Here is a 12,387-nt window from a genome sequence, read left to right on the forward strand (position 1 = left end):
GAGACTTGCAACACTGCACCCGGTGACCCCGACTCGGCTGGTGGAGAACCAACACCTCAGGGAGGACCCCCGGACTACTCTACGACTGTGAGTACCAAAACCTGTCCCCCCTGAGCCCCCACAGCGCCGCCTGCAGAGGGAATCCCGAGGCTTCCCCTGACCGCGACTCTCTGAAACCTAAGTCCCGACGCCTGGAAAAGACCCTGCACCCGCAGCCCCCAGGACCTGAAGGACCGGACTTTCACTGCAGAAGTGACCCCCAGGAGTCCCTCTCCCTTGCCCAAGTGGAGGTTTCCCCGAGGAAGCCCCCCCTTGCCTGCCTGCAGCGCTAAAGAGATCCCTTGATCTCTCATTGACTTACATTGCGAACCCGACGCTTGTTCTAACACTGCACCCGGCCGCCCCCGCGCCGCTGAGGGTGAAATTTCTGTGTGGGCTTGTGTCCCCCCCGGTGCCCTACAAAACCCCCCTGGTCTGCCCTCCGAAGACGCGGGTACTTACCTGCTGGCAGACTGGAACCGGGGCACCCCCTTCTCTCCATTGAAGCCTATGTGTTTTGGGCACCACTTTGAACTCTGCACCTGACCGGCCCTGAGCTGCTGGTGTGGTAACTTTGGGGTTGCTCTGAACCCCCAACGGTGGGCTACCTTGGACCAAGAACTGAACCCTGTAAGTGTCTTACTTACCTGGTAAAACTAACAAAAACTTACCTCCCCCAGGAACTGTGAAAATTGTACTGTGTCCACTTTTAAAATAGCTATTTGTGAATAACTTGAAAAGTATACATGCAATTGAAATGATTCAAAGTTCCTAATGTACTTACCTGCAATACCTTTCAAACAAGATATTACATGTTAAATTTGAACCTGTGGTTCTTAAAATAAACTAAGAAAAGATATTTTTCTATAACAAAACCTATTGGCTGGATTTGTCTCTGAGTGTGTGTACCTCATTTATTGTCTATGTGTAGGTACAACAAATGCTTAACACTACTCCTTGGATAAGCCTACTGCTCGACCACACTACCACAAAATAGAGCATTAGTATTATCTCTTTTTACCACTATTTTACCTCTAAGGGGAACCCTTGGACTCTGTGCATGCTATTCCTTACTTTGAAATAGCACATACAGAGCCAACTTCCTACAGTGTTCCTCCCTGTTTGTTCAGATAATACATTGTTGTCATGTTGTCTGTTTTGACAAGAATGTGCTTGTGGATTATTATAGGTTGAAAAGCTTTCAACACTAGAAATACTGCCAGTAATTCTAAGTGATTTATGTGAAACTGTCTCTGTTGAGTGTCTCATTGTCCTTGGATGCTGTGTTGGTAGAGGTGTGCTCCCCACCCTATCATGGAGGCATCCGTTGTTATTACGTATTGAGGCACTGGGTCTTGGAAAGGCCGCCCTTTGTTTAAATTTATAGTGTTGCACCATTGAAGCGACGTGTATGTTTGGCGGTCTATCAACACTAGATCTTGAAGTTGACCCTGTGTCTGTGACCATTGTGATGCTAGGCACTGTTGTAAGGAAAGCATGTGCAATCTTGCGTTTGGGACAATGGCTATGCATGAGGACATCATGCCTAGTAGTTTCATCACTATTTTGACTTGTATCTTTTGTTTTGGGTGCATGGCCTGTATTACATTGTGAAATGCCTTTACCCTTTGTGGACTTGGAGTGGCAATCCCTTTTGTTGTGTTGTCGCTCCTAAGTATTGTTGTATTTGACACGGCTGAAGGTGTGACTTCTTGTAGTTGATTGAGAAACCTAGTTTGTCAAGGGTTTCTATGACATACTTTGTGTGTTGTGAGCACCGTTCCTGCATGTTAGTTTTTATTAACCAATCATCTAGGTACGGGAACACATGTACTTGCTGTCTTCTGATATGAGCAGCCACTACTGCCAGGCATTTTGTAAAAACTCTTGGCGCAGTTGTTATCCCGAATGGCAACACTTTGAATTGGTAATGTACCCTTTGGAATACAAACCTTAAGTACTTTCTGTGTGAAGGATGTATCGGTATATGGAAGTACGCATCCTTTAGGTCTAGTGTTGTCATTTAGTCTTGTTGTTTGAGCAATGGGATTACGTCCTGCAGTGTCACCATGTGAAAGTGATCTGATTTGATGTAGATATTTAATATTCTGAGATCTAATATAAGTCTTAGAGTTTTGTCTTTTTTGGGTATGAGAAAGTACAGTGAGTAAACTCTTCTTCCTCTCTGATGAATTGGTACCAACTCTATTGCATCTTTTTGCAACAACGCTTGAAATTCTAGCTGTAGAAGATCTATGTGTTGTTTTGACATGTTGTGTGTTTTCGGTGGGACATTTGGAGGGAATTCTAGAAATTCTATGCAATAACCATACTGGATAATGGCTAGGTCCCACGTGTCTGTTGTTATTTCCTCCCAGTTTTTGTAGAACTTGGTTAGTCTCCCCCCCACTGGTGTTGTGTGTTGGGGATTTGTGACATGGAAGTCACTGTTTATTTTGTGGAGTTTTGGGACTTTGGAACTTCCCTCTACTCTTTGGGAACTGTCCCCCTCTATATTGTCCCCGAAAAGTTCCCAGCTGGTATTGGCTCTGATAAGTGGGCCTTGTTTGTGAGGTTGTGGGTTCAGTGCTTTGTCCTCAAAACTGTGATTTTCTAAATGTGCCTCTGCTCTGTGGGGAGCATAGTGCGCCCATGGCTTTGGCCGTATCAGTGTCTTTTTTAAGTTTTTCGATAGCAGTGTCCACCTCCGGCCCAAACAACTGCTGTCCGTTAAATGGCATATTCAGCACGGCTTGTTGTATTTCCGGCTTGAATCCAGATGTATGCAGCCATGCATTTTCCGTATTGTTACAGCTGTATTGACAGTTGTAGGAAGTTGGCTCTGTATGTGCTATTTCAAAGTAAGGAATAGCATGCACAGAGTCCAAGGGTTCCCCTTAGAGGTAAGATAGTGGCAAAAAGAGATAATACTAATGCTCTATTTTGTGGTAGTGTGGTCGAGCAGTAGGCTTATCAAAGGAGTAGTGTTAAGCATTTGTTGTACATACACACAGGCAATAAATGAGGAACACACACTCAGAGACAAATTCAGCCAATAGGGTTTGTTATAGAAAAATATATTTTCTTAGTTTATTTTAAGAACCACAGGTTCAAATTCTACATGTAATATCTCATTTGAAAGGTATTGCAGGTAAGTACTTTAGGAACTTTGAATAATTACAGTAGCATATATACTTTTCACATAAAACACAAATAGCTGTTTTAAAAGTGGACACAGTGCAATTTTCACAGTTCCTGGGGGAGGTAAGTTATTGTTAGTTTTAACAGGTAAGTAAATCACTCACAAGTCTCGGGTTTGGGTCCAAGGTAGCCCACCGTTGGGGGTTCAGAGCAACCCCACAGTAACCACACCAGCAGCTCAGGGCCGGTCAGGTGCAGAGGTCAAAGAGGTGCCCAAAACACATAGGCTTCAATGGAGAGAAGGGGGTGCCCCGGTTCCAGTCTGCCAGCAGGTAAGTACCCGCGTCTTCGGAGGGCAGACCAGGGGGGTTTTGTAGGGCACCGGGGGGGGACAGAAGTCAGCACAAAAAGTACACCCTCAGCTGCGCGGGGCGGCCGGGTGCAGTGTGCAAACACGCATCGGGTTTTCAATGAGAGACCAAGGGATCTCTTCAGCGGTGCAGGCAGGCAAGGGGGGGCTCCTCGGGGTAGTCGCCACCTGGGCACGGGAGAGGGCCTCCTGGGGGTCACTCCTGCACTGAAGTTCCGTTCCTTCAGGTGCTGGGGGCTGCGGGTGCAGGGTCTTTTCCAGCCGTCGGGATTTCAGAGTCAGGCAGTCGCGGTCAGGGGGAGCCTGGGGATTCCCTCTGCAGGCATCGCTGTGGGGCTCAGGGGGGACAACTTTGGTTGCTCACGGTCTCGGACTCGCCGGAGGGTCCTCCCTGAGGTGTTGGTTCTCCACCAGTCGAGTCGGGGTCGCCGGGTGCAGTGTTGCAAGTCTCACGCTTCTTGCAGGGAGTTGCAGGGGTCTTTTAATCTGCTCCTTTGAAACAAAGTTGCAGTCTTTTTGGAGCAGGGCCGCTGTCCTCGGGAGTTTCTTGTCTTTCTTGAAGCAGGGCAGTCCTCTGAGGATTCAGAGGTCGCTGGTCCTTTGGAAAGCATCGCTGGAGCAGGTTTCTTTGGAAGGCAGGAGACAGGCCGGTAGGTCTGGGGCCAAAGCAGTTGGTGTCTTCTTTTCTTCTTCTGCAGGGGTCTTTCAGCTCAGCAGTCATCTTCTTGTAGTTTCAGGAATCTAAATTCTTAGGTTCAGGGAAGCCCCTAAATACTAAATTTAAGGGCGTGTTTAGGTCTGGGGGGTTAGTAGCCAATGGCTACTAGCCCAGAGGGTGGGTACACCCTCTTTGTGCCTCCTCCCAAGGGGAGGGGGTCACATTCCTATCCCTATTGGGGGAATCCTCCATCTGCAAGATGGAGGATTTCTAAAAGTTAGAGTCTGTAGGAAGTTGGCTCTGTATGTGCTATTTCAAAGTAAGGAATAGCATGCACAGAGTCCAAGGGTTCCCCTTAGAGGTAAAATAGTGGTAAAAATAGATAATACTAATGCTCTATTTTGTGGTAGTGTGGTCGAGCAGTAGGCTTATCCAAGGAGTAGTGTTAAGCATTTGTTGTACATACACATAGACAATAAATGAGGTACACACACTCAGAGACAAATCCAGCCAATAGGTTTTGTTATAGAAAAATATCTTTTCTTAGTTTATTTTAAGAACCACAGGTTCAAATTCTACATGTAATATCTCATTCGAAAGGTATTGCAGGTAAGTACTTTAGGAACTTTAAATCATAAAAATTGCATGTATACTGTTCAAGTTATTGACAAATAGCTGTTTTAAAAGTGGACACTTAGTGCAATTTTCACAGTTCCTAGGGGAGGTAAGTATTTGTTAGGTTAACCAGGTAAGTAGGACACTTACAGGGCTTAGTTCTTGGTCCAAAGTAGCCCACCGTTGGGGGTTCAGAGCAACCCCAAAGTTACCACACCAGCAGCTCAGGGCCGGTCAGGTGCAGAGTTCAAAGTGGTGCCCAAAACACATAGGCTTCAATGGAGAAGGGGGTGCCCCGGTTCCAGTCTGCCAGCAGGTAAGTACCCGCGTCGTCGGAGGGCAGACCAGGTGGGTTTTGTAGGGCACCGGGGGGGACACAAGCCCACACAGGAATTTCACCCTCCGCGGCGCGGGGGCAGCCGGGTGCAGTGTAGAAACAAGCGTCGGGTTTGCAATGTTAGTCTATGAGAGATCAACGGATCTCTTCAGCGCTGCAGGCAGGCAAGGGGGGGCTTCCTCGGGGAAACCTCCACTTGGGCAAGGGAGAGGGACTCCTGGGGGTCACTTCTCCAGTGAAAGTCCGGTCCTTCAGGTCCTGGGGGCTGCGGGTGCAGGGTCTTTTCCAGGCGTCGGGACTTAGGTTTCAGAGAGTCGCGGTCAGGGGAAGCCTCGGGATTCCCTCTGCAGGCGGCGCTGTGGGGGCTCAGGGGGGACAGGTTTTGGTACTCACAGTCGTAGAGTAGTCCTGGGGTCCCTCCTGAGGTGTTGGATCTCCACCAGCCGAGTCGGGGTCGCCGGGTGCAGTGTTGCAAGTCTCACGCTTCTTGCGGGGAGCTTGCAGGGTTCTTTCAAGGCTGCTGGAAACAAAGTTGCAGCCTTTCTTGGAGCAGGTCCGCTGTCCTCGGGAGTTTCTTGTCTTTTCGAAGCAGGGGCAGTCCTCAGAGGATGTCGAGGTCGCTGGTCCCTTTGGAAGGCGTCGCTGGAGCAGGATCTTTGGAAGGCAGGAGACAGGCCGGTGAGTTTCTGGAGCCAAGGCAGTTGTCGTCTTCTGGTCTTCCTCTGCAGGGGTTTTCAGCTAGGCAGTCCTTCTTCTTGTAGTTGCAGGAATCTAATTTTCTAGGGTTCAGGGTAGCCCTTAAATACTAAATTTAAGGGCGTGTTTAGGTCTGGGGGGTTAGTAGCCAATGGCTACTAGCCCTGAGGGTGGGTACACCCTCTTTGTGCCTCCTCCCAAGGGGAGGGGGTCACAATCCTAACCCTATTGGGGGAATCCTCCATCTGCAAGATGGAGGATTTCTAAAAGTTAGAGTCACTTCAGCTCAGGACACCTTAGGGGCTGTCCTGACTGGCCAGTGACTCCTCCTTGTTGCTTTCTTTGTTCCCTCCAACCTTGCCGCCAAAAGTGGGGGCCGTGGCCGGAGGGGGCGGGCAACTCCACTAAGCTGGAGTGCCCTGCTGGGCTGTGACAAAGGGGTGAGCCTTTGAGGCTCACCGCCAGGTGTCACAGCTCCTGCCTGGGGGAGGTGTTAGCATCTCCACCCAGTGCAGGCTTTGTTACTGGCCTCAGAGTGACAAAGGCACTCTCCCCATGGGGCCAGCAACATGTCTCTGGTGTGGCAGGCTGCTGGAACTAGTCAGCCTACACAGACAGTCGGTTAAGTTTCAGGGGGCACCTCTAAGGTGCCCTCTGGGGTGTATTTTGCAATAAAATGTACACTGGCATCAGTGTGCATTTATTGTGCTGAGAAGTTTGATACCAAACTTCCCAGTTTTCAGTGTAGCCATTATGGTGTTGTGGAGTTCGTGTTTGACAGACTCCCAGACCATATACTCTTATGGCTACCCTGCACTTACAATGTCTAAGGTTTTGTTTAGACACTGTAGGGGTACCATGCTCATGCACTGGTACCCTCACCTATGGTATAGTGCACCCTGCCTTAGGGCTGTAAGGCCTGCTAGAGGGGTGTCTTACCTATACTGCATAGGCAGTGAGAGGCTGGCATGGCACCCTGAGGGGAGTGCCATGTCGACTTACTCGTTTTGACCTCACTAGCACACACAAGCTGGCAAGCAGTGTGTCTGTGCTGAGTGAGAGGTCTCCAGGGTGGCATAAGACATGCTGCAGCCCTTAGAGACCTTCCTTGGCATCAGGGCCCTTGGTACTAGAAGTACCAGTTACAAGGGACTTATCTGGATGCCAGGGTCTGCCAATTGTGGATACAAAAGTACAGGTTAGGGAAAGAACACTGGTGCTGGGGCCTGGTTAGCAGGCCTCAGCACACTTTCAATTGTAAACATAGCATCAGCAAAGGCAAAAAGTCAGGGGGCAACCATGCCAAGGAGGCATTTCCTTACAGAGTCACTTCAGCTCAGGACACCTTAGGGGCTGTCCTGACTGGCCAGTGACTCCTCCTTGTTATTCTCATTATCTCCTCCGGCCTTGCTGCCAAAAGTGGGGCCGTGACCGGAGGGGGCGGGCAACTCCACTAGCTGGAGTGCCCTGTGGTGCTGGAACAAAGGGGGTAAGCCTTTGAGGCTCACCGCCAGGTGTTACAGCTCCTGCCTGGGGGAGGTGTTAGCATCTCCACCCAGTGCAGGCTTTGTTACTGGCCTCAGAGTGACAAAGGCACTCTCCCCATGGGGCCAGCAACATGTCTCGGTCGTGGCAGGCTGCTGGAACCAGTCAGCCTACACAGATAGTCGGTTAAGGTTTCAGGGGGCACCTCTAAGGTGCCCTCTGGGGTGTATTTCACAATAAAATGTACACTGGCTTCAGTGTGCATTTATTGTGCTGAGAAGTTTGATACCAAACTTCCCAGTTTTCAGTGTAGCCATTATGGTGCTGTGGAGTCCGTGTTTGACAGACTCCCAGACCATATACTCTTATGGCTACCCTGCACTTACAATGTCTAAGGTTTGGCTTAGACACTGTAGGGGCACAGTACTCATGCAGTGGTGCCCTCACCTATGGTATAGTGCACCCTGCCTTAGGGCTGTAAGGCCTACTAGAGGGGTGACTTATCTATACTGCATAGGCAGTGTGAGGTTGGCATGGCACCCTGAGGGGAGTGCCATGTCGACTTACTCGTTTTGTTCTCACCAGCACACACAAGCTGGCAAGCAGTGTCTCTGTGCTGAGTGAGGGGTCCCCAGGGTGGCATAAGATATGCTGCAGCCCTTAGAGACCTTCCCTGGCATCAGGGCCCTTGGTACCAGGGGTACAAGTTACAAGGGACTTAACTGGATGCCAGGGTGTGCCAATTGTGGAATCAAAAGTACAGGTTAGGGAAAGAACACTGGTGCTGGGGCCTGGTTAGCAGGCCTCAGCACACTTTCAATTCAAAACATAGCATCAGCAAAGGCAAAAAGTCAGGGGGTAACCATGCCAAGGAGGCATTTCCTTACAACAGTCCTAGCAGCTGTGTCTGCTGCATCCATTGCTGACCGTATCTGATTGTTCGAGATACTCTGTCCTTCCTCCACCACTTGTTGCGCTTGTTTTTGGAACTCCTTGGGCAAATGTTCTATAAAATGTTGCATTTCATCCTAATGAGCCCTGTCATATCTCGCCAACAATGCCTGTGAGTTGGCAATGCGCCATTGGTTGGCTGCTTGTGCCGCCACTCTTTTCCCAGCCGCGTCAAACTTACGACTCTCTTTGTCTGGAGGTGGTGCATCTCCTGAGGTGTGTGAGTTCGCCCTCTTGCGTGCTGCACCTTCTACCACTGAGTCTGGTGTTAACTGTTGTGTGATATACACAGGGTCTGTTGGTGGCGGTTTATATTTTTTCTCCACCCTTGGAGTTATGGCCCTTCCTTTGACAGGCTCTTCAAACACTTGTTTGGAGTGTTTTAGCATTCCAGGTAGTATGGGGAGGCTCTGGAACTGGCTATGTGTGGACGACAGTGTGTTAAATAGAAAGTCGTCTTCAATTGGCTCTGCATGCAGGCTGACATTATGAAACGCCGCTGCTCTTGACACCACCTGTGTGTAGGCGGTAGAGTCATCAGGTGGTGACGGTCTAGCTGGATAAAAGTCGGGACTGTTATCTGACACTGGTGCATCATAAAGATCCCACGCGTCTGGATCATCCTGACTCATCCCTGTATGAGTTGGGGACTGCATCATTGGTGGAGTGGCTACCGGTGATGGTTGTGGTGAGCGTTGTGGAGATGGTGGTGGGGTTACTCGTCTTGCCACCTTTGCCTGTGGCTGCTTGTCTTTCTCTTGGAATGCAAGTTTCCGTTTCATTCGTATTGGAGGGAGAGTACTGATCTTCCCTGTCTCCTTTTGAATGTGGAGCCTTCTTTGTGTGTAATCTGGCTCCATTGTCTCTAGCTCCTGTCCAAATCTATGTGGTTGCATTTGTGAGGACAGGCCTTGTTCCTCTGTGTAGGAACTTGTTTTCGGTTCCGAGGCCGGATGTTTCGGTACCGAAACCTTTTTGGCTGCCTTTTTCGGTTCCGACGACACTTTTTTGCTCTTTGGCGTAGTGATCTCTCGGTGCAGACTTGCTTCGGTGCCGCTCTCTCGGTGCAGAGATTGCTCTGACCCGGTGTCTCTGGGTCGAGCCTGCTCTGTGCCGGTATCTCGACCGGAGTCGGATGACTTCGACACATGCATGCCCTTTTTCGGTGCCGATGCTTGGTCACCTATTTTTCGGGTTAAGCCATGGCCTGCTGGCGGTGGTGTCCCCTGGGCTTTTGTGGTCTTTGCGTGAGTTTTGTGTATCGACGTCTTACTCACGGTTTTCGGCGTCTGTTCAGGATCGACCTCTTCCGAGTCCGAATCCTCGATGGAGAAGGCTTCCTCTTCTTCCTCCATGTGTTTTTGTCCTGTCGGCACCGACGCCATCTGTAGTCTTCTTGCTCTTCGGTCACTTAAGATCTTTCTGGACCGAAACGCTCGACAGGCCTCACAAGTATCCTCCTTGTGTTCTGGAGACAAACACAAATTACAGACCAGATGCTGATCTGTATAAGGATACTTGTTGTGACATTCGGGGCAGAAGCGGAATGGGGTCCGTTCCATTAGCCTTGAAGACGCACGTGCTCGGGCCGACCAGGCCCCGCCGGGGAATCGAAAACCCCGAAGGGCCGCCGGAACTCTTCAAAATTCGGTCTCGATCTGTTGTAACTAACCCGATACCGAACGTAAACAATACCGTCGAAATGTCCGAGATTTTCACTAGCTTTCCGAACCGAAACACGGAGCGAAAAGGAACACGTCTGAACCCGATGGCGGATAGAAAACAATCTAAGATGGAGTCGACGCCCATGCGCAATGGAGCCGAAAGGGGAGGAGTCCCTCGATCTCGTGACTCGAAAAAGACTTCTTCGAAGAAAAACAACTTGTAACACTCCGAGCCCAACACTAGATGGCGGGGTGTGCAAAGCATGTGTATCTGCAGCTACACATGCCATCGAACATGCAGATCTTTACAGAGTAGTGTCGAAAGGGCCATCAACAGGAACATTAAGGACCCAGCCCAACATGAGGCGGAAGAAGCCGTCAACATACGACTGAGCACTGAACAAGATTAGAGCGCCTAGAAAGGCTCTGGGAGAAATAAATCAAGGAGCAGCAGATGGTTTAGAGGAGGCTGTGTAGAGATACCGATGCCACAAAGCACAGGAAAGAGGAAGTGTAGATTTATTTCACATAAAAAGGTACACAATTTAGGGACACATCACGTGAAAACGGTGGAGAAAAGCAGGCAGTTTAGCTATAGCTTGCGAGGTAGACAATTCAGAGGTTGTACATCGAGAGAGACAGGAAGGACATGCCCGGTGATAGCTGCTTCAAGTATTCCAGCAGACACGATAGCCTGGGGGAAACAGCAGCATCATGGTTTGACAGCTGAGACAAGCCAGGCTAAGCAGGTGCTAAAACAAGGAGAGAAGATGCATCATCTGGCAGCAGAAGTACAGAGCTAATTGCAGGGGGTGGGCAGAAGAGACGTGTCAGTTAAAGCTGGTACAGGTAAGCAAACAAAGCAGAAAGGACATGCCAGGCAAAGCTGAAAGTACAATGAAAGAAGCAGCACAGAGGTTTGGCCGGGGGGGGGGGAAGCAGGAAAGCACACCAGTTAAGTATGCTGTGGTGAAGTGAGCAGGATCCTATGACGAAACGAGCAGGATGCTATGGTGAAGCGCGCAGGATGCTACGGTGAAGCGCGCAGGATGCTAGGGTGAAGCGAGCAGGATGCTAGGGTGAAGCGAGCAGGATGCTAGGGTGAAGCGCGCAGGATGCTAGGGTGAAGCGCGCAGGATGCTAGGGTGAAGCGCGCAGGATGCTAGGGTGAAGCGCGCAGGATGCTAGGGTGAAGCGAGCAGGATGCTAGGGTGAAGCGAGCAGGACAGACCTAGGTGTGGAAGAAGGAGTGCAAAGAGTTCATAGTAGGTAGAGGAGGACACATGCCAGGGGAGGCTGGTGCAGAGAATATAACAACCACGAGGGGCGTCACTGTACCTCTTTTTACTCCTGGCAAGGCGAGGCTGACCCCATCCTCATCTCCAGCCCCGTCATCGATCAACGCCAGGCTGCCAAACTCTGTCATCTTCCGCCGATCCAGGTATTCCTGAAGAGAGAGAAGTCAGTGACTTCCCTAGCATTTAAAACATTAATCAGCTTCAAAGGATAGGAAACCTCTACAGGTTTATAGGGCACTCGCCACGCCCCATGCACGGGTTATAGAACCACCACACTATCTGGGAATTTCTACAATTAAAACATGTCAACGTAACATATAGTGATGATACAACAAAGCCTCAGTGCATAATATCACGAGCAGGAAGTTCCCTACAATAAAGAAGATTTTTAACTGCAAGGAGTAACCAGTATGCCCTCTGGAAAGAAGACAAGGCAGATGCAACCAAACCTGCATCTAGCGAGTCACTGCTTTCTGAGCTGTAGGACAGCTGTTGCTGAAGAGTTCTCTTTGTGGCCGTCTTTCTTCTCTTTCTGTAACTAACACTGAAGAAGTGTGCACTAGTCTGTCTTCAGTTTTTATGGCTGTGCCAATCGATGCAGCACGCAGCACTTCTCTATAAAGCCTTACTCTAAAGAACCTGGAAAGCAATATCAGTCAGAATAAAACTATTTGCACATTTCCCTGCGTTCTTCTGTTCGGACAAAAGGATTTACAAACTCTCACTGAAAGAATGGGCTTCCCAGAGAAGAGTATAGGTCTCATTTATACTCTGGTGAATGAGGCCAACAGCTGTGGTCAAGCCATCAGATCAAGAGCATACTGGCGAAAACGTGCAGCGCCACCAGTTCCATCAAGCCACAGAGGCATGGCGGATCCACCAGGCTGGCTTACGTTTGCCAAATACAAAGTGGGGATTTTTTGTGCAGGATATACAAAGGGAACTCTTGAGGGATGCTGATTTGTTTGATGAGAAACACCCCCTCCTCCTACGAATTATTGTGATATATTTTGGAGTAATCAATCTTCTGAGCATAAAGAGATGTTCACCGGGATTCACATCATACATTGTGGACCACAACCATCGGATGTTGAAGACTGGTAGATGGAAATGTCCAACTTGACAAAACACTT

General features: G+C 49.5%; 1 protein-coding gene across 1 annotated transcript in view; it reads right to left on the reverse strand.

The window, feature by feature from the left end:
- PWP2 (PWP2 small subunit processome component) overlaps positions 1–12,387 on the reverse strand; it is a 160,376-nt gene that overhangs the window by 58,921 nt on the left and 89,068 nt on the right. Inside the window, 1 exon segment of the mRNA XM_069202935.1 lies at positions 11,295–11,403. Coding sequence (XP_069059036.1) covers positions 11,295–11,403 — 109 coding nt within the window.

Source organism: Pleurodeles waltl, chromosome 8, assembly GCF_031143425.1.
Source record: "Pleurodeles waltl isolate 20211129_DDA chromosome 8, aPleWal1.hap1.20221129, whole genome shotgun sequence".
Classification (NCBI taxonomy): Eukaryota; Metazoa; Chordata; class Amphibia; order Caudata; family Salamandridae; genus Pleurodeles; species Pleurodeles waltl.